At 38.2% G+C, this 23727-nt stretch overlaps 1 protein-coding gene across 1 annotated transcript in view; it reads left to right on the top strand.

The window, feature by feature from the left end:
- LOC136857921 (protein suppressor of hairy wing) overlaps positions 1-23727 on the top strand; it is a 214323-nt gene that overhangs the window by 32166 nt on the left and 158430 nt on the right. The window contains exons 2-3 of the mRNA XM_067136999.2: positions 1590-1712; positions 11727-12359. Coding sequence (XP_066993100.2) covers positions 1623-1712; positions 11727-12359 — 723 coding nt within the window. The 5' untranslated portion in view covers positions 1590-1622. The remainder of the gene's footprint in view (positions 1-1589; positions 1713-11726; positions 12360-23727) is intronic.

Genomic DNA, 23727 nt, shown 5'->3' with positions numbered 1-23727 from the left:
ACACTCCCATTTTGATATAGATGTTGATTCCCATAGGGAACCTGAAATGTTTGTCCCGAATGAGTAAATTTATAATACCAATGTAGTTGGTCTGTTATTATAAATTTACTCATTCGAGACATCCGATGGCCAGGCAGGCATCAGTTTTTGATAATGAGACTAAGTCTCTTATAGTGCATTGACACTGCCGGTGGCTCCAAGTAGCCTACACAGTGGCCTCCACAGTATACACTAGCCATGCGTCGTGGGTGGGTGTGCTATTTACCAACTGATGAGCCCAACTTAGCACACTGGGGCGAAACGCTGGCATCCAAGAATGAGTTAGCTGGACAATTTATAACGTCCAATAACGGACCAACTACATTGGCACTCCCATTTTATCGTCATCTCTTAATTCTTGTTTTCTTTTCATTGAATTGCCAACAGTCCAATGAAGTAATGAACTTAACCCTGTGCTCATGATAGAGAGACATATTGTGTTTCACTAAATGATGGATCATATAATTCCACTGATGGTTTTTATTCATTCATTCATTCATTCAGTTAGCTTTCACAGTTACATATTATGAAATACTGTATACCAGCAGTATTGTAGGAATTGCCTAGTGATTTCTTAACATGAACAATAATCTATTTACATTGATGAATTTTTTGTAAATAAACAAATACCTCAACGTTAGAACAGTACATATTAATCAGTGATAAAAAGTAATATGTAACGTTAATAATCAATATTTATGAAAGACAAAACAAAAATCTCAGCCATATTGTTTTTTGTACAATAATAAATCTTTTATGGTAGAAGCAACAGTTGTAGCAGAAGATGTCTTTCTTTCAAAATCCTCTTGTTTGAAATAGGATGAATGTATGGTGCAGGTGACGGGAGTCCAAGTACCATCCTTTCGGCCACCAGCTCTCCACAGTTTTTTAATTTCATCGTGTTTAGAGAATGTACAAAATGAAATATTTCTTTGCTGACCAATTTTTGTGCAATTGAGTGTACTTTGGCTCTGAAGATCATTTGTGATCATTCATCCCTCAAAGATCTGTTGAGGGATCAGGAGTCAGTTCAGTGAAATAATCTGATGAACAATCTGAAGGTTCCTAAGCAGAGTCAGCATTACCATCACTCCATTCCTCACCTAATTCATTTCTGTTTACGACTCAGCAATCTTGCAATTTCTTTAATCCATTGATTATTGCATTCTGTCATATTACTACTTGAGCAAAAGAAACTTCAAAGAAGTACACAGATCATTAACATTTTTATTTTCGTACAAACTGCTTCATATTCAGTCAGGTCAACAATAACCACCAATTGAACACTATGGATTTTTGGAGAAACTGAAAAGGCCAGATTCTACAATGAAACAACTTGAGACAGCAATATACAATTTTAATTCTATTCACCACACTGGTGCATGTATTTGAATCTAGTTGAATAACCTTTGAAAAGTTTCCTCTATCTGTTCTTTTTAAAATCATTCTTGAGACTAATGTTATTGATTTTTAAGACCTCTATGTTTAAATTCTGCTTTATTATTTTCTTTTTTCTGTATTGCTTATTATTTTTTGTTTTAATGTTTTAGGGCTTTTAAATCTGCTAACAAAACGGAAAAGCCATGTTAAATAAGAGAGGTGGTGATACACCTGTTGCACCTGCTGGTGAACATTGTTGCAGCAAATGTCAAAGGACATTCAACACTGCTGCAGTAAGTGATTATTATATTTTTCTCCCTTAGATTATTTTTTAAAGTTCACTATATCTGTTGCATTTATTTGATTTCATTTGTATTATTCCATACATTCTATTGCTGTATACGAGACCTGTTAACAAAAAAAAAAAAAAAAAAAAAAGGATAAACCTGAACTTTGAAGATAACTATTTTGCAGCCTAGTTAGCTTTATCTCCATGGAAGTACTCCCCTCCTTGCTCCCAGTGCTGTTCCCACTTAGGTAAGCAGTAATCCCGGTTGGCAGTTTGGGCGATTGTTCACAGTTCTGCCTGCGATTTCTCTGGGATCACTTCAGTTAACTGGAATTGTCCTCCTAAGGTGAATTTCACTTGGAAATAGGAAAAAGTCTGCCAGGCCTTAGTCATGTAAGAAGAGTGAATGGGGAATCACAGTTATCTTTGTGTTTGTCAAAAATGTATGAATTGACAGCAGTTCATGAGCTGGTGTGTCATCATGGTGGAGGCCTCAGGAGTTGTTTCTCCACAAGTATGGTCTTTTTTATCCTGACATTTTCTCTCAAATATTTCAAGGCTTCATTATAACACCAGGGATTCACCATTTAACCCTCAGGTAGGAATTCATGTTACAAAACATCATTGATGTCAAAAAAAGACCGTGAACGTTATTTTCACATCCGACTCGACCTGCCGCACTTTCTATGGTCTAGGTAAATTTTTTCCACACTAATGTGATAATTGAATTTTTATTTCCTTGTTGTATCCATAAGCCCTTGTATCATCAACGGTTATGATTGTCTTTAAGAAGTTCACATCTTCATTAACGTGATCCTAAAATTCTTTGACAGATGGAAATTCGAAAGTCTCTCTGGTTCTCGGTCATAAGTCCTGAGTGGATTTAGAATGAAGCTTTCTGACACATTTCTTCTCTAGCCATGAGAATTTCACAATGTGATCATATCGAGATGTTTCATTCATCTGCTACTTCCTCCTGAAATGTCAAGACGACTATTAGACAACACAACTTTACGAACATGAGAAACATGAGTGTCATCATGTAACATCGAGGGCCGTCTGAACAAAGGTCAGAGTCTGTTCACTGTCGGCCATCCTTTAATACTGGAACCATTCGGAACACTGCATACGACTTATCTGCTGATTGCTATAAACTGTCTTTATCATTTTGTGTGTGTGTGTGTTTCCAACCCTTGTCCCATTTCTCTGTGAGGACAGGCATGAAGTGAGATGAATCTTCGTAGTGAATTTTATGACCGAATGCCTTTCCTGACATCAACCTCATCGGAGGAGTTAATGAGACAAAATGAATGATGTGATAATAGAAAGGGAAAGGGTGAGACCCATTGCCAGCATATAGCCTACTTCTAACGAATAGCACCAGGAGGTCTGCTCAAGACTTATCCATCGAATGAATCACCAGCAGCAGCATCATATACCCTCAGCCATATGAAAACCGTGGAGAGGTTTGGAATGAAATCCAGGGTTTTGGCACGCAATCTGGTGATTAGAAATTGTATTACTACCACCTCTTTTACCCTGCCAGCCAACATTCTGATGGTGAACATTTTTTGACCAGTGGGACTCAACCATCTAACCACAGTGTCAGCCCATATAGACTCAATGGTTTAACGATCATGGCCACCAGACAGATGTCTTTATCATTTGGTACATCTCCGTAAATGTTTTCCCGAGTTTGAAGCAGAAGCAAATGTTGATAAGCTGTTTGTAATACTCAGACTTATTGACATTCGCAATGCATAGTCTACCCCACAAACCAGCACCTAGGGAGCGATTTCAGAAATGAATGGCAAGTAACATAGGAAGGATACCACTATACTGTAGAGCGCAACTTACTGGAAACTGCTAAGATTTTTCTTACTCTATCCTCCCTTATCTTTCCTATACAGTGTTTTCAAAGTTCAGTTCATTTTTGAACAGGTCTCATACTGATTAAATTGACTACTCACACTATTAATATAAACATTTATCATATGTTTACCCACTCTAAAGCCCATATTATTATATTAAGTTCATAAGAATATCTCAAGTAATGGAGTGTTCTGTAATGGAATGGATGCACAACTAGTGAATATGTCCATCATGAGAGGTATAAGAAGAAAAGATGTGAGGAAGTGGTATTTCTATAGGAAACCACTGGTTGACTCTTTCAGTATCAATTTAGAACTGTAAGATTCTTCAGTCTGTTGAACTAATTCAGGATTGATAATATGTGAAAAAGAAAATATTTAATTATGGATAATACCTGGAAAGAAGTATCTTTTAATTAATTTGATCATTTAATTTTTCAGTTATATCATCATCCATTTTCCTTGTCTGGCTCCTGCTGAGTTGAGAAGTTTATGGCACTTTTCCAACTTCCTCTGTCCAACCACTGTTGTACTTCCTTAACTGTGTTCCAATCCAGGGTTCTTCTAATTACATTATTAATTGTTTTCAACTACCTTAGTCTGGGTCTCCCTTTTGCCCTCCCTCCCTTCTATCCGGGTATCTATCATCCACTTAGGTGCCCTTTACTCTTCTATCCTTTTAACGTATCCATACCATTTAAGTTTATCCCTCTCTATTCCATTGTAAAGCTTTTCCACTCCAATTTCCTTCCTGACATCTTATTTTCTTACTCTGTCCTTTCTTGTGTTTCTTATCATCTTAAAGATTCTTCTCTCTTTTTGTCAGTGACCAGGTCTTCACTACAAATGTCAGTATTGTGCAGTAGTACATCTTACACATAACCGCTTTCACATCATTGGTACTTCCTTCCTCTACACCAGGTTTCTCACTCTGATAGAAGTAGGCCTATATGTAACTTTAAAGCTTTCCAGTCTGTTAAAAACACTAATTAGAACATATTTAGCACTATAACATGTCTGTAAAAAATGACACACTAATAAAGAAAGAATGACATGTTTCGTTCTACAAGACCATTCTCAGATTCTGTCCTATCACTTTAAATCATCCATATATGTAGACTATTGTTTACGCTGTGTAAACTTGTCAATGACTGTAAATTGATAATGTTAGAAACAAGTGAGACAAATTGAAGTGTGCGACCGAATAAAGGTCTATGTTACACCCGGCGTGTTTCTACTTATGAGCTAGAAAAGAATGGAGAGCTCCAGTATGCCTAGCAGTAGGCAAGTGCGCACTTAGACCCTTATTCCGCATGAACTAATTCTCTAACAACAGGAAAACAGTAACAAAAGATCAGAATTGACACTGTTTTTCCATTAAAAATCTGATATAATATTAAAATTTTACATTAAGATAACCTACCATTATCTGAGATAAGTTGAAGATTACTGCTGATTTGAAATATTTAATTAAAAACAACACACTGAATTACAGTTATAATTGAAATAGAAGATGAATAATTAGAAAAATTTGTTCAAGTAAATCCATAATCGCATTTAATTATGCATCTGAAATAGTATTAGCAAGAATCCTGGAATATTAATTTGATATTTTAGGCTTCTGAACTTATCCTGACATTTAAAATTGAAAATCGCTTCAAAATTCACCATGAAAAGTCATTAAATTGTTGTACAGAATGAACAAAAATGCACAAATACTCATAGTATAGTAAACATTTTTATCACGATGAGTATGTTTCTGATGGAGTTTTTTTAGTCAGTGGACAACTCTAAGTAAAAACAATATTCTGCATCTTTATACTTTGTCACATACCAATACAGATAGGTCTTACGGCGACAATGGGGTAGGAAGGGGCTAGGAGTGGGAAAAAAGCAGCCGTGGCCTTAATTTGATGGAAAGAACTTTGGAATACATGTACGATATATCTACCAGTAGATGGTAGCTAATATTGAGCATTCCTCTTCACTGCTTGAAAGTAGTGTAAGGGTTGCAGCAAGCTGTATGATTTTCAAACTTGTATCGCTTAAGGTTCGTCTTAGGTAAATTTCAGCCAGATAACTTCAGTAATTTTCAGCTCATTCACCAGCATTTTCCTGGTGTGAAAATGGGAAACCGCGGAAAACCATCTTCAGGGCTGCCGACAGTGGGGTTCGAACCCACTATATCCCGAATACTGGATACTGGCCACACTTAAGCAACTGCAGCTATCAAGCTCGTTTCTTTTCCTTTTTGATGGAAAGAACTTCAGAGTACATGTAAGGTATAACTTCCAGTAGATGGTAGCTAATATTGAGCATTACTCTTCACTGCTTGAAAGTAGTCTAAGGGTTGCAACAAGCTGTATGATTTTCAAACTTTTATCCATTGAGGTTCGTATTAGGTAAATTTCAGCCAGATAACTTTAGTTTTTTCAGCTCACTGTCTTTCACGATCACACGTTCAGTCTATCCAAAGATTTTTAAGTCTTTGTTTTCCATTTCAACTGTTGAAAACTTTCTGGTTACAGTTACCTACTTCCACTAAGAAGGAATGTACACTTTCATAATTCTTCTTTCTTTTTCTCAATTACAGTAAATTCCCTATCACAAGGTAGGAAGCTATGCCCGAAATTTTGATGTGCTTCACTAAAATATCCACAAGACACTAAGTATTTGTATAGTGCTAGAATTCACCAGTTGTTGTTTTGCCCCGAGCAACGATTAAATCGTACAGTCATTTCCCTTTCCTCACCATTGTCTTGACAGTTTTCAAATTACTTGAGAATGCAGGAAGCAATTTCAACAGAACACCTCTTCGCTGTTATCTCATTCCACAGGTAGAATGTCACGTTCCCTTTCCCCAAATCATACACTGCAAAATTATAACATGTCAACTGACACCGGTAGAATATGGATGGGTTCATAAGAGTCGGACAGAATAGGACCTACTGCATGTCAACACAGGATTGACTATATTTGGATTTTTCTTTGATATTTCCTCATCTACTTCCAAGGCTTCTAAGTTGGATCTGCTCTGGTATGGTGTAGTGCACTTTTTAATTCTATTTTGCTTCTTTCCTCTTCATTGTCTGCAGCCAACATGCAATTATACAACATGTCACACTGCTTACATATATTGCTTCTCAGGGTGCCAGTTCGTACATTCATTTAATGGAAAATGCCATGATAAGATGTGTGACTTCCATGATTATTCGGATATTTTTCAATGAACAACTGATACATTTTCACTAACAATAGGTCTGGTGACAGATATTCTCTATCTGACTTATTTCTACCATAGTGGCAAGGTTGCCTGGGCAAGCTTTTAATATGTTTTCTTACCAGATTGCCAGCGTTGTTAGAAGTAGCATGTGGTCGATTTTTGTGTTTGCTATGCTTGTCTTTTGGAGTGGTGACACAGTGTTTCATGTTACCTTGCAATATCTTGAAGCACTTGTGGGAAATAGAAAACTTACTCAATAATGTTGTTTTCTTACACACTGGTTCATGGTGTGGGTTACTGTAGTCATATCCTAGTTCGTGAAACCTGGGCAAAGGTTGAGCGGCCTAGTAAGTGGTCCTGAAAGTCGGGATACCAGTTGCTACGGAATGGGAGTGGGCGTCTCGGACACATTCTGAGTCATGGCCCTCCTTATGCTCAGGTGGCTAGAACTATACAATCCACCTGTGGTCCCTAACCCATTAGAGGAGAGATCCTCACTTGGACTATATGTAAGTAGGGTAGCATCCTGCTTCACGAATTTACCGAGCTCAGAACGTAAACTCCATTGTCATAAAGCAACAGGAATAGATGAAATTAGACCTGAAATGGTGAAGTATAGTGGGAAGGCAACGATGAAATTGCTTCATAGAGTAGTAAGATTAGCATGGAGTGTTGGTAAGGTACCGATTTCAATGCGAGAGTTGGAATAGAACTGAAGGATACGAAAGGGTGATTTGGTAAATGTAGGGAAGATACGGAAGGTAATAGGAATGAGAAGCATTTCCTGGACCTCTGTGCTAGTATCTGTTTAGCAGTTACAAATACATTCTTCGAGCATAAGGGTATTCACCGCTACACATGGGGGGATAGGGGTACCAGATTCGTAATAGACTGTTTTTCAACCGATTTCAGATTCAGAAAATCTGTTAGGCATGTACGTTGTTTGGTGGTTTTTTTTTTTTTTTTAATATGATACAGACCACTATCTGATCTGTAATGAACTAAGTATCTCTAGGCCTAGGATAGGGAAAGTGAAATATGTCTGCAAACGAATAAGGGTAGAAAATCTACAGAATGAGGAAATTGGACAGAAGTACATGGATATGATTAGTGAGAAGTCTTGAACAGTAAAAGTAAGCAGGTTCAGAATATAGAAACAGAATGGGTGGCATACAGGGATGCTGTAGTAGAAACAGCAAGGGAATGCTTAGGAACAACTGTGTGTAAATATAGGAAAAGGCCTATTGAGGTATCACATTGATTAGTATACCAGGCAAAGTATTCGCTGGTATCTGGGAAGTGAGGGTGTGATCAGTGGTTGAGAGGAACTTGGATGAAAACCAGTGTGCTTTCAGACCACAGAGGGGTTGTCAGGATCAGATTTTTAGTATGCGCCAGGTAATTAAAAAATGCTACGAGAGGAATAGACAGTTGTGTTTATGTTTCATAGATCTAGAGAAAGCATGTGACAAAGTACTGAGGGAAAAGACGTTCGCCATACTGGGGGACTATCGGATTAAGGTTAGGTTGAGAATTGATGGTAGAATGAGTTCTTGGTTCAGGATACTTACAGGAGTTAGACAAGGCTGTAATCTTTTACCTTTGTTTGTAGTTTGTATGGATCATCTGCTGAAAGGTATAAAGTGACGGGGAGGGATTCAATTAAGTGGAAATGTAGTGAGCAGTCTGCTCTATGCTGACGACTTGGCCTTAATGGCAGATTGTGTCGAAAGCCTGCAGTCTAATATCTTGGAACTTGAAAATAGGTGCAATGAGTATGGTATGAAAATATTAGCCTTTCGAAGACTAAATTGATGTCAGTAGGTAAGAAATTCAACAGAATTGAATGTCATATTGATGATACAAAGCTGGAACAGGTACATAATTTTAAGTATTTAGGTTGTGTGTTCTCCTAGGATGGTATTACAGTAAGTGAGATTGAATCAAGATGCATTTCACAGTTGCGATCAACAGTATTCTGTAAGAAGAAAGTCAGCTCCCGAACAAAACTATCTTTACATCTGTCTGTTTTCAGACTTTACCTTATGGGAGTGAAAGCTGGGTGAACTCAGGATATTTTGTTCATACGTTAGAAGTAATTGACATGAAAGTAGCTAGAATGAATGGTACAAACAGGTGGGAACAATGGTAGGAAGCTACTCGCAAGGGACACCTTTGACCTCAGACGCTCGGAACCGCACGAAATCATGCTTAGAATAACAAGCAATCATAAACAAAACAGTGGTGTGCGTCATTTCCATGCAAAACGTTTCACTCTACCTCAAGTAACATTTTAATAGAGAGAAACAAAGTAACATGATATCAATTCCATAGGAAGGAAATTATATGTAATTTAATGGCGTCAGTGTGTCATTACATTTTCAATCAGCAGCGCCAAAAACTCTCTGCTTAAAGTACTTACAGTATAATAGCGCAAAACACACATATACAGCCATACCACACACTTGAAAGTGCTTACATTAGTCCTCAGAGTACAGATGCGGGATTTCGATGAAGTGGTTAAAACAAAGTGGGAGAGAACAGTGTGCACACCTTACTAAAGCCACGTTATCACATTCCAAATCACTTTCGCATTCACGCAGTCCAATATCAAAAGCCACACTAATTACATGGATGGATGGATGGATGGATGGATGGATGGACGGACGGACAGACGCTCATGTAGTAAGAAAAACTTGCATGTATTTGTGACGTTGCATTGGTTTTGCATCTTCTTCATCTATTTACTTCTTTTAATTTAACACAGCTGATCTGAGTGGCTCCGATGCTTGAGGCGCTGGCCTTCTGACCCCAACTTCGCAGGTTCAATCCTGGCTCAGTCCGGTGGTATTTGAAGGTGCTCGTATACGTCTTCCTCATGTCGATAGATTTATTGGCACGATGAAGAACTCCTGCGGGTCTAAATTCTGGCACCTTGGCATCCCAAAAACCGTAAAAAGTACCATTGTTAATGGGACATAAAGCCAATAATGTTATTGTTAATTTAACATGCGTTATAAGAAAAAAAGGCTGCTCATCATACATGCAGAGTTGATAGTAGTCCATGAATAGGGACAGTTTCTGCTCTAAAATAATATAAAACTGGATGACCTGAGCTGCTTCGCAGCATTCGTTATAAATGGGTCAGATAACTTGCCTTGATATTCCTGTCGTAGTCTTCTTCTTCTTTTTTTTTAATTTTTTAAAAATACTTTTATGAACATTTAATAAGTGCGTTATGGTATGCTGCAGTTCTGTCAGAATTCATCCGTTCCGGCATCATTACACCGTCTGTTTGGTAAAAATCTATCTATATATTCACTTTTTTAAATCCTGCAGTTCTTGATGTAAAGCTTGGTATTGTGTCATAGAAATCAGTGTATTTTTAATCACAGTTCTTCTATGCAGAAAGGTTGTCTTGTGAGTTCATAAGTTTTGCATCCGGGAGATAGTAGATTCGAATCCCACTATCGGCAGCCCTGAAGATGGTTTTCCGTGGTTTCTCATTTTCACACCAGGCAAATGCTGGGGCTGTACCTTAATTAAGGCCACGGCCGCTTCCTTCCAACTCCTAGGCCTTTCCTATCCCATCGTCGCCATAAGACCTATCTGTGTCGGTGCGACGTAAAGCCCCTAGCAAAAAAAAAGTTCATAAGTTAGTCTCAAATGAGCGGTTTCTGCCAGGCAGAGAACTGTTTTAAGATACATGACCTTCACTCTTTCCAGTGTAGCTAGGTTATCCTTTGATGGATGTTCCCAGATAATGTCTATGCCATGGTGGAGTCTGTTTGTACAGACTCTTTTCTCATCGCAGCATGTAAGTTATTAGTTACGCTCTACCATCTGTTGAATATATTTGGAAGCTGGGAAAGGTTAGAGAATCAAAAAGTATCTAGCAGGGAATAGTATTCTTCTGTGATCAGAGAAACTGTATACTCTCTGGCTTGACAAACATGGCTGCATATAATGGCATTACTAAGGTTGAAAATCTCATATATCAGAATATTAATGAAAGTTTTAGTCGCTTAGCAACCTGCTAAGTACAGCATTTATTGTGGGTTAATGTAAGCCTTCTCCTGCAATTATTGGAGTGATCATTTAATGATTTTATTTTATAGTTACTCAAAGTTGGCTGAACTTAGAGACCTATCAATGTCTCACATAGACCCTTATTCCACAAAGAAAATCTGATGTCGTCTGAGCATAAATGCTACATTGCACAGCTGTCTGCCAGAATATCAGTAAACAAACTTGTGGAAATTGTGTAGGAGAATCCATAAACATTTACTCCTCCAAGCCACACAGCCACTTGCTCCATCCTAAAATGTTAGGTCAGATATTTAAGTAAATTATTGATGTGAAGAGGAGTGTTACATGTTTCTTCCTTGCATTCCACAGTCTAAAGCAGATAGACACCACTGGCCTTTTCTTTGGTGTGCGGGGTTCTATTATTAGGTCCTTTGTGATGTGGTGGCACAAGCATAACTTGTCAAAGGTCGTTCAAGATCATTTTTGTGGTGAATTCTGCTCATCAGATTTGCTCATGTTTATAATAATAACCATTTCGTAGACATATTATTAAAGGTAAATTTTTTTGAGCTGTTCTGTCATTTGGCAAATCTTTTTTTTTTTTTTTAATTACTTGCTCTATGTCACACTGACACAGATAGGTCTTGTGGTGACAGTGGGATAGAAAAGGGCTAGAAGCAGGAAGGGAGACTGTGGCCTTAATTAACCCACTATCTCCCAAATTCAAGTTAACAGCTGCGTGACCCAAACCACACGGCCACTTGCTCCATCCTAAAATGTTAGGTCAGATAATTAAGTAAATTATTGATGTGAAGAGGAGTGTTACATGACAATATTTTGTATAATCTCACTGTTTTTTTCCTTAACTAATTCTGATTTCTTTCCATATTTACAGGGTTACAAACGTCATGCAAAGTTTTGCCATGAGACAGGTGGAAATAATGACCCTGGCGGAAAGGTTGAAATATTAAGTCGAGTGGATAACATACCCGTTGAAGATGGAATAAGAGTCTGTACTGGAAAAGATTCTGATGTTGCTCAACTACCTGCAGAAGACCCATTATTTGTACCTACTATCTCTGCATCTTCTAATGAAGACAGTGAGCTCGGTAATGTACCCATTGAAGATTGTAAGATGGGTCCGGTGCAAGTTCAAAACTGTGAAATTGGACGGGTTACTGTGGAAGATCCTTTGAGTGTGTCTGCTCTTAATAACGATTGTGAAATGGGTCAAGTTCCGGTTGAAGACCCCTTGAGTGTACCTGCTTGTGATAGAGATTGTGAAATTAGTCAACTACCAGGTGAAGATCCCTTAAATTTCCCTGCATCTCTGAACAGTAATTGTGAAATTGATCGAATACAAGTTGAAGCACCCTTGAATGTGTCTGCAGGTCCTGAAGATGATGCACTACGTGACAAAATGAAGGGGATGATGTTGAATAAAGTGAATGAACTCATTGATGAGACATCTGCCTTGGGTCCTGGAAAATGTCACTGTTGTGGAGAGGATCTGGATACAGCACATTTGGTATGTATGGCATATACTTTCTTGGTATTAAAATTCCATGTAGTTTTCTCTTTCAACTTTAGTTGCAGGTTCAACCTATTAATCTGTGCTATCATTCTCATCAAAAGTATCTTTTGACTTATATGTTTAAGACAGTAAGTTCATGGTTCATGGTGTGGGTTACTGTAGTCATGTCCTAGTTGGCGAACCATGGACAACGGCTGAGTGGCCTAGTAAATGGTCCTGAGAGTCGGGATAGTAGTTGCTATGGAATGGGAGTGGGCATCTCGAACATATTCCGAGTCGTAGCCCTCTTTGTACTCAGGCGACTAGGACTATACAATCCATCGTGGTCCCTAACCCGTTAGAAGAGAGATCCTCACTTGGACTATGTGTAAGTAGGGTAGCATCCTGCTTCATGAATTTACATTTTAAGCAAGCCTCGGATCTATAAGAGTAATGGAGTCCCACTCCCATGTGACAGGCGAGGGACTCCTTGGAAACAACTTTGCAAACCAGATGGAATTTGATGGGGAGCTATCAATATTAATGAGGCTTATGGGAGAAAGAAACTAGAACTGGCATAATCAGCAAAGAAGATGCATCTGGATGTACTAGAAGTAAGTGATATTCGGGTAAGGGGAGATAACCAGGAAGCAATAGGAGATTATAAAGTGTACTTAATGGGTGTTAAAAAGGGAAGGACAGAGTATGGGGTAGGACTGTTTATCAGGAATACTATTGCACACAACACTGTTTCTGTTAGGCACGTAAATGAGCTAATGATATAGGTAGATTTGTCAGTTGAAGGAATTAGGACGAGAATTGTCTCAGTGTATTCACCATGCGAGGGTGCAGATGAAGATGAAGTTGACAAGTTTTATGAAGCATTGAGTGACATCGTAGTCAGGGTCAACAGCAAGGATAGGATAATGCTAATGGGCGATTTCAATGCGAGAGTTGGAAATAGAACTGAAGGATACGAAAGGGTGAATGGTAAATGTGGGAAAGATATGGAGGTGGAGGGAATATTTTTTAAATCTTCTCAATGTAAAAGGAAATCTTCCTGCAGGTGTTGCAAACAACCAAGTTCATGGGGAGGAAGAAAATGATGTTGGTGAAATTATGCTTGAGGAAGTGGAAAGGATGGTAAATAAACTCCATTCTCATAAAGTAGCAGGAATAGATGAATTTAGACTTGAAATTGTGAAGTATAGTGGGAAGGCAGGGATGAAATGGCTTCATAGAGTAGTAAAATTAGCATGGAGTGTTGGTAAGTTACCTTCAGATTGAACAAAAGCAGTAATTGCACGTATGTATAAGCAAGGGAATAGGAAGGATTGCAACAACTATCGAGGTATCTCATTGATTAGTATACCAGGAAAAGTATTCACTCGCATCTTGGAAGGGAGGGTGCGTTCAGTGGTTGAGAGGAAGTTGGATGAAAACCACTGAGGTTTCAGACAAAAGAGGGGCTGTCAGGACCAGATTTTCAGTATGCGTCAGGTAATTGAAAAATGTTACGAGAGGAATAGACAGTTGTATTTATGTTTCGTAGATGTACAGAAAGCATATGACAGGGTATCAAGGGAAAAGAGCTCGCCATACTGGGGAACTACGGGATTAAGGGTAGATATTAAAATCAATCAAAGGCATTTATGTTGACAATTGGGCTTCAGTGAGAATTGATGATAGAATAAGTTCTTGGTTCAGGGTACTTACAGGGTTTAGACAAGGCTGTAATCTTTTATCTTTGTTCGTAGTTTACATGGATCATCTGCTGAAAGGTATTAAGTGGCAGGGAGGGATTCAGTTAGGTGGAAATGTAGTAAGCAGTCTGGCCTATGCTGCCGACTTGGTGTTAATGGCAGATTGTGCCGAAAGCCTGCAGTCTGACATCTTGGAACTTGAAAATACGTGCCTCTCGAAGACTAAATTGATGTCAGTAAGTAAGAAAGTCAACAGAATTGAATGTTAGGTTGGTGATACAAAGCTGGGACAGGTACATAATTGTAAGTATTTAGGTTGTGTGTTCTCCCAGGTTGGTAATATTGTAAGTGAGATTGAATCAAGGTGTAGTAAAGCTAATGCAGTGAGCTCGCAGTTGCGATTAACAGTGTTCTGTAAGAAGGAAGTCAGCTCCCTGATGAAACTATCTTTCCATCGGTCTGTTTTTAGACTAACTTTGCTTTACGGTAGTGAAACCTGGGTGGACTCAGGATATCTTATTCATAAGTTAGAAGTAACAGACATGAAAGTAGCTAGAATTATTCCTGGTACAAACAGGTGGGAACAATGGCAGGAGAGTACTCTGAACGAGGAGATAAAGGCTAAGTTAGGAATGAACCCAATAGATGAAGCTGTACACATAAACCGGCTTCGGTGATGGGGTCATGTGAGACGAATGGAGAAGGATAAGTTACCCAAGAGAATAATGGACTCTATTATGAAGGGTAAGAGGAGTAGAGGGAGACCAAGATAATGATGGTTAGACTCAGTTTCTAACGATTTAAAGATAAGAGGTCGTCCTCGGCAATCTTCGAGATTCGTATTGGCAACCTTTGAACACATACTATGAATCGCTTGAGCATCGTTGTGCGACATCTCGCGTACACTTTACGTACTAGTACTGTTGTTGTTTACACAGCAAAGCCAAACTATAGAATTCATGCTAAGAACAAGATTTGCATCGAAAAATTTTATATAACGTGTATGTGACACAGTTATTAGCTTAAGATAATAACGGTCTAGATACTTCATATCGGTCGATCATATTCTCGATTCAGTTCAGATTTCATTTTCATTCAGTTGGCAGTACTACCGGTACCGCGAGAGCTCCCTCCTTACTCCTCACCCCGGACAGAAATCTATCGAAAAAAATTGCGCAGATAGTATGTATGTATGTATGTATGTATGTATGTACGTACGTTCTGTGCTCTGTCTTCAACAGCCAAAATTTCACATAATAATTGGAGATCTGAAATGAACATGTCAAGTATCTTTTGAATAAAACTTAACACAGGATTGACAACAATGGATGATGTTAATGTTGCTTGCACCAACGAATGAGATACATTTTATTGAAGACAAATTAGCACGACTGAATACAATGATACACAGAGCTATGTCAATACCGATTAGACAAAACAATTTTAGCAATGAAATACAAATAATAAAAGAAATCATGGTAGAAATCAACGATCTTCCCAACACAGTAGATCGGCTAATAAAAAAACTCCTATCCGAAATTGATAAATATGTGGTTATTAATTTTGTGAATAAAAACACATACATAATAGCTAATGTATTCAGAAAGAAACGATATCAAACAGCATTCAGAACAAACAAACAAACAAACAAAAAGTATTTTGTCTGTGTGGTTTTTTGTGTGTGTGTTTTTCCTCTATTTAGCGCTATTTATATATTGGTGTTTAGTGCTTGTTTGTAGAAATTGGGAGTAGTAATATTTATTTGAATTTTATGACAAGTAATTCATTTGGTGTTTAGTAGATTATGTTTTCTAGGTTAAGTAGGCTAGCTAGGTATACAGGTATTTTGTGTGTGTGTGTGCTTTTTCTTGGTGTGTTTTTTTCTCTATTTAGCGTTATTTATATATTGGTGTTTAGTGCTTGTTGGCAGAAATTAGGAGTAGTAATATTTATTTGAATTTTATGACAAGTAATTCAGTTGGTGTTCAGTAGATTATTTTTTCTAGGTTAAGTAGGCTAGCTAAGTGTACCTTGTTTCGAATTTAGGTTTAGGAAATAATTTAGGTTATAATATTAACTTTTAAAACAATATTTTTAAATATCTGTAGGTTCGTTGGTATAATACTTACAAAGGTAGATTATCATTGAAACTTCGCCGCAAATTTTCTGATATTTCGTATAGATATCTGTTCAAACTACCACAAAGGTAATAATTTATTAAATTAAATGACACGATAAACCTGTAAACTTTGATTTAAAAAGAAGTTAAAGAGAATACATGGTAATTTCATTGGATAATTACGGTACGTAACAGTTTTTTGGATCGTTGACGATTGTTGCTACATGCACATTGTAATTGTGTAAATAAATACAAAATCAGCTGATTACTTTAATTCAATAATTTGTATTCTTAGTTCCCTGCATACTTTGTACTTTCCACCTTCGTTTATTTATCGAGTAAAAGTTAATAATCAAATTTCTGTATCCAAATAATATTGCACTTCAAGCCCTAGGCGTAGTTTTGACAGAAATTATTGTAGATAATCTCTTATTTTTCAACATTTAAGGACACTTTTGTTCTCCATCCCACGTAGTAGGGAAAATAATAGTAATCCATCAGTGGTAAAAATTCATATAACCACATTTCAGCTGAGAATTGTAGTGTAGATGCAGTATATTTAGATAGTACCGTATCTTGCCTACTATATTCGTGTGTATCTATTAGAGCATAGTACTAATAATAATCTGTCTAAGCATTTAGCTTTGTTGGTAATCTTTGAGTATAGTAGTTCTTGCAAATTTCACACTTGCAATTTTCATTTCTGTTTGTGCTTAGTAGTGATATACGGTACTGGCATTGTAATTAGGGTATGTCTGAACATAGTTTAAAATTATTGTAGTGTACTGTACAGTAGTATACGAGTAATATCCTATTCGAATTTAGCATGCTTATTTTATTATTGTAAAATATTTGTGTCGTACCGGAATAATAGAGGTATCTGTAGAAACTCTTACTAAAATTCTGTTTTTGTAATTAGGATAGGCTTAACTGCAATTTAAAATTGTGTAATTCTTGTGTATTCCTTTCAGTATTCAGAATTAACAGCAGTTTTTATCCTCTTAGGGGTTGTAGGATAAAAATAGAGTACGACTAAGTAGTACTGTAGTGTAGTTGTATATTAATTACCTTATTGTCGTGTGATCTTTGAGTACTATCCCAGACAATATATCCCTCCGTTCATTTAGTTTTGCAAATAAGTTATTTTATTTTTCCTTTTCTTTTCATTTTTTCCGTTAAGAATTGCTAAGGAGTGCAAGTGTAGGAACTGTGGATGTGGCGAGGCATTGAGGGGTATGAGGGAGGAGTTGGAGAGTTTCAGGGAGATAATTAGGATTCTCACAGAAGACAGGAAAGAAGATAGTGCTCCCTCAAATAATGTACAGGTTACAGTAGGTGTACAAGAGGCAGGGGAAGGAAAGGGGGGAGTTGTAGAAGACAGGTGGTCTAATGTTATAAGGGGAAGGAGATTGCAGGCTAAGGGCTCTATTCAGGATCAGAATTCAGGACAGGTGCCTGTGCGAAATCGGTACGAGTCACCCCAGGTAGAACAACAGAGGGAAGAGAGGAACAGGGAACTGTTGCTGAGATGTATGGAACTAGGAGGAAGGGAAAGGGTAGGAAAGGGAAATGTAGAGTAGATGATAGGAAAAGACAGGTGGAACAAGGTCATGGGAAGGAGAAAAGGGAGGAGGAAATAACTTCTGCAGCTATCAGGAAAGATAGGGCTGACCAGGAGGGGAGGGGGTCAAATGAGGTGGGTAGGGTTGAAGCTCTGGTCTTGGGGGATTCCATCGTTAGACATGTGGGGAAAGTGCATGGAGGAAAGGGAACCAGGGTAGAGTGTTATCCAGAAATTACGTTGAGGCAGATGTTGAGGAAAGTAGAAGAGAGGGAGGAGGGGAAGGAGAAGGTGGTAGTGTTTCACGTTGGTACCAACAACGTAAGGCAAGCTGATATAAGTACCAACATAGTTGGAGATTTGTGGATAAGTACCAACATAGTTGGAGATTTGTGGGATCTGGTAAGTGCAGCCCGGGTGAAATTTAAGGAAGCGGAGATTATTATCAGTGGAATACTTTGTAGGAGGGATACTGACTGGAGGGGGATTTGGGATTGAAATGAGACTATGGAGTGGGTTTGTGGGAAACTGGGAGTGAAATTTCTAGATCATAATGGGTGGGTAGGAGATAGGGATATGCGCTCAGGTGGCCTACACTTAAACTGCAGTGGTTTGTATAAGTTAGGAAATTTGTTTGAAAGGGTAATAGGGAGGTACATTCAGGGAAACAAGGTGGCCTAGGGAGTGATGATAAGGGAGCAGGGAACTGGAAATCAAGCAGGGATGACATAAAAATGTTAGTGTTGAACTGTAGAAGTATTATAAAGAAAGGAATAGAATTAATTTAATAGACATATATTTACCAGATATTGTAATAGGAGTTGAATCATGGCTGAGAAATGATATAATGGATGTAGAAATGTTCTCACGGAACTGGAGTGTGTATCGTAGAGATGGGATAGGAATGGTAGGAGGGGGGAGTATTCATTGTGGTGAAAGAAAAATTTGTAAGCTACGAAAAAGTTAAAGATGACACACATTAAATTCTAGGTGTAACACTCATTTCTAAAGATAACAGGCAACTTGAAATCTTTGGAGTGTACAGACCGGGAAAGGGTAGCGATGACATGGATTCTGAATTATTTGATGAGATAATCAGCTATGTGGGAAACGACAGGAAAAGGAATGTGATTTTAGCAGGAGATCTGAATTTACCAGATGTCAATTGGGAACATGCATCATTTTCAAAATTATTTTTTTTTTTTGTAAAGTACACCAATGAAATAGTACGTAAACGTATTACATTGTGGTATGTTGCCTTGTTTTCTACCATTAAAAAAATATTTAATAGTGCCTTTCCGCAAGGCGAGTGAAACGGCCTCTGACGTAAGCAGCGCGCTGTGACGTCACGATCCAGTACCGCATGGAGCTCTACCAGCCGTTGTGCACCAGCCGTTGCTAAAAGCCGATTGTTTATTATTCATGATCGTGAATAACTTCGAAATGACAGAAGAAAGGTTCAAAACAGCACAGTCAGACAATCTACCATGTGTAGATGTCATCATTCTTGAAAAATGTGACTTTTGTGCCCGCAGAAATTCGCGGATAACAAGCAAGTTTGTAAGTGGCGTCTTTTATATACGTGCAATGTACTGTAACCCATAGTATTAGGATAACAACGAACCTGGATAGATATCACATCACTTTCAACATTTTCTTCTAGACTGATTCCCCTATTAAAGAATAACATTACATTTTCGGGCTTTCAGCGTTAGTAAAGTAAGAAATCGGATTTCAGCACTAACATAAACATATAGGTAGCATTATAGTACTAGTCCGCTTCTGTGGTGTAGTGGTTAATGTGTGCCACTCCCGGAGGCCCGGTTTCGATTCCTGGCTCTGCCATGAAAGTTGAAATCAAATAGTACGAGGGCTGGAACGGGGTCTACTCAGCCTCGGGAGGTCAACTGAGTAGAAGGGTTTCGAATCACACCTCAGCCAACCTCGAAGTGGTTTTTCGTATTTTCCTACTTCTCCTCCAGGCATCTAAGGCCACGGCCGTTTCTTTCCCTCTTCCTTGTCTATCCCTTCCGATCCTCCCATCCTCCAACAAGACCCCTGTTGAGCATAACAGGTGAGGCCGCCTGGGCGAGGTAATGGCCCTCCTCACCAGTTTCATCACCATACTCAAAGTCTCTTGTTCCAGGACACTGCCCTTGAAGTGGTAGAGGTGAAATCCCTCGCTGAGTCCGAGAGAAAACGAACCCTGAAGGATAAACTGATAAAGAAAGAAAGAAAGAAGGAAAGAAAGAAAGATCATAGTACTATAGGGCTATAATCTAAAATTCCCAAAAAAAATATATATATATTTATGGTTGGGACAACTGGCCTACCCACTTCCAGGGCCCATGAAAGAGAATTAAATATCTTTGTGGAGGGAAAAAGTTAAACATGATAAAGATAAATATGACTTCATCTAGTTTTCACAAGTCGGGCTGAGTGGTTCAGACTGTTGAGGTGCTGGCCTTCTGACCCCAACTTGGCAGGTTCGATCCTGGTTCAGTCCGGTGGTAGTTGAAGGTGCTCAAATACGTCAGCCTCGTGTCGGTAGATTTACTGGCACGTAAAAGAACTCCTGCAGGACTAAATTCCTGCACATCGGTGTCTCCGAAAATCGTAGAAGTAGTTAGCAGGGCGTGAAGCCAATAACATTAATTACATTTGGCTTTTAACAAGCTGAGCATATCAGGAAAGAAAAGTGTCCTGGTGACATTTTAGTCGCTCAATACAGGAATGTCTTTGGGTGCTGTGACTTTTATGGCGACGATGGGACGGGAAAGGCCTAGGAATGGGAACGAAGCGGCCGTGGCCTTATTTACAGCCTCAGCATTTGCCTGGTGTGAAAGTGGGAAACCACGGAAAACCATCCTCAGGGCTGCCGGCATTGGGGTTCAAAACCCACTATCTCCCGGATGCGAGCTCACAGCTGCGCGCTCCTAACCGCACGGCCAACTCGCGCGGTATTTTTACCCTTCGGTTTATTGACTTGGCTTGTATAACCTAAAACTTAGGCTAAGTTGGATAATATTTTAAACACCTACATCACTATTTTCACCTGTGTGCAATTATGTTATTTATTTCATTAATATTATGATAATTATTATAATTGAGCATTGTTAACTTATAAGACCCCAACAGACAAGCATTGGTTTTGTGTAGAGTTATACATTTGTTAAATTCACGTTGTTTCCTTTCATGATGTACACGCCTATTCTTTGTTACATTATAGAGTATTTAGATATAGCCTAAATTTCTTTACCAATTAAGCTCTTCAATAAAGACATACATAACTGTCGCATGTCAAGATATATTGGTAGAATTAGAGCTGTCAAAATGGTTCATAACCCCTTTGATTTATTATCTTGACATGGATCACCCAAAACATAGGTTAGGTTTGGAGAATACTTTAATAATCACCTGTTTATTACTTTCATATTCCAAGATGTAATTGAAGCATTTAAATAAAGCATCATACATTAAAATTTAAAGTTTTACCACTAGAACAGCTGACATAGAAAAGTGATTTGAAAATTCAAACAAATTCATCTTACGTTAAAATCTTCAAAAAAAAATAATAAACTGTAGACATTTCCGATATATCACCAGCATTTCTCCGGCTCGCCAAAATCCATTTCTCCCTAGTTTTAGCGTCTTTGGAACATTTATAAACAATTTGTTTGGTATGGTATGCGATGTGCTATTGCACATCGGAACTCTACACCATTTATAAGTTTTCTGCCTCACTGTCTGCGCAGGATTCATTTTAAGTCTAAAGTATACCACTCAGATTATTATCCAATGTATAGAGCTCGAATTTAACCATACCAGACACTAACATAAAGTAGAAATACGCGAAGTGTATCCTGCTTCTCACAGCACACTATGTGTTATTTCGTCTGCTAATTCAGTCAACCTGTACGATGACGTCAGACCAATGAGATCGCGTACTTGCGTGACGTGACATTTTCGTAGATTTTTATCATGTTTGGAGTTATAATTTGTACATTCTGATCACATTTTTGAATTCTGCATGAAATTTTGAATCAGATTAGCATATTTTTAATTAAAACCCTGGATCATGCATGTTCCCTATTGGGAAGGAAATGCGAACGACAGGAGGCATGACCAACAAATGGCAAATAAGTTAATATGGGAAGAACAACTGATTCAGACAGTGATGGAACCAACTAGAGGGAAAAATATCCTGGATGTAGTGCTGGTAAAACCAGATGAGCTCTATAGAGAAACTGAAGTAATAGATGGTATAAGTGATCATGAAGCTGTTTTTGTCGTAGTAAAAAATCAATGTGTTAGAAAGGAAGGTTTTAAAAGTAGGACTGTTAGGCAGTACCACATGGCTGATAAAGCAGCCGTGAGGCAGTTTCTAAAAAGTAACTATGTTCGGTGGAAAACGGTAAATGAAAATATAAACAGACTCTGGGATTAGTTTAAAGCAATTGTTGAGGAATGTGAAAACAGGTTTGTATCTTTAAAGGTGGTAAGGAATGGTAAAGACCCACCTTATTATAATAGAGAAATAGAGAGACTAAGAAGGAGGTGCAGACTGGAAAGAAATAGAGTTAGAAATGGCTGTGGAAGTAAGGAGAAATTGAAGGAACTTACTAGAAAATTGAATCTAGCAAAGAAAGCAGCTAAAGATAACATGACGACAAGCATAATTGGCAGTCATACAAATTTTAGTGAAAAATTGAAGGGTATGTATAGGTATTTTAAGGCAGAAACAGGTTCCAAGAAGGACATTCCAGGAATAATTAATGAACAAGGGGAGTGTGTATGTGAGGATCTTCAAAAGGCAGAGGTATTCAGTCAGCAGTATGTAAAGATTGTTGTTACAAGGATAATGTCCAGATAGAGGAGGAGACTAATGCTAAAGAAGTATTAAAATTTACATATGATAACAATGACATTTACAATAAGATACAAAAATTGATAACTAGAAAAACAGCTGGAATTGATAAGATTTCTGGGGATATACTAAAGACAATGGGTTGGGATATAGTACCATACCTGAAGTAGTTATTTGATTATTGTTTGTTCGAAGGAGCTGTACCAAATGAATGGAGGGTTGCTATAGTAGCCCCTGTGTATAAACGAAAGGGTGACAGACATAAAGCTTATAATTACAGACCAGTAAGTTTGACATCCGTTGTATGTAACCTTTGGGTATGCATTCTTTCTACCGAGCTCGATAGCTGCAGTCGCTTAAGTGCGGGTGCGGTCAGTATCCAGTAATCAGGAGATATTGGGTTCGAGCCCCACTGTCGGCAGCCCTGAAGAGGATTTTCCGTGGTTTCCCATTTTCGCCCCAGGCAAATGCCGGGGCTGTACCTTAATTAAGACCACGGCTGCTTCCTTCCACTTCCTAGGCCTTTCCTATCCCATCGTCACCATAAGACATACCTGTGTCGGTGCGACGTAAAGCAAATAGCAAAAAAAAATGCATTCTTTCTAACTATATTAGACAAATTTGCAAAATTAATAACTGGTTCGATAGAAGGCAGTTCGGTTTTAGGAAAGGTTATTCCACTGAAGCTCAACTTGTAGGATTCTGGCAAGATATAGCAGATATTTTGGATTCAGGAGGTGAAGTGGACTGTATCGCGATTGACCTGTCTAAAGCATTTCGTAGGGTGGATCATGGGAGACTACTGGCAAAAATGAGTGCAATTGGACTGGGTAGCTATATTTCTAGAAAATAGATCTCAGAGAATTAGAGTAGGCAAAGCTTGATCTGACCCTGTAATAATTAAGAGGGAAACTCCTTAAGGCAGTATTATTGGACCTTTATGTTGTCTTATATATATATAAATGGTAAGAGTAAAGAAGTGGAATCAGAAGTAAGGCTTTCTGCGGATGATGTTATTCTGTACGGAGTAATAAGTTACAAGATTGTGAGCAACTGCAACATGACCTCGATAATGTTGTTTGATGACAGTACGCAGTGGAATGATGATAAACGGGGTTAAAAGTCAGGTTGTG

Source organism: Anabrus simplex, chromosome 1 (genome assembly GCF_040414725.1).
Source record: "Anabrus simplex isolate iqAnaSimp1 chromosome 1, ASM4041472v1, whole genome shotgun sequence".
Lineage (NCBI taxonomy): Eukaryota > Metazoa > Arthropoda > Insecta > Orthoptera > Tettigoniidae > Anabrus > Anabrus simplex.
Note: the sequence above shows the minus strand (reverse complement) of the source record. Positions and strands in the feature narration are given on the sequence as shown.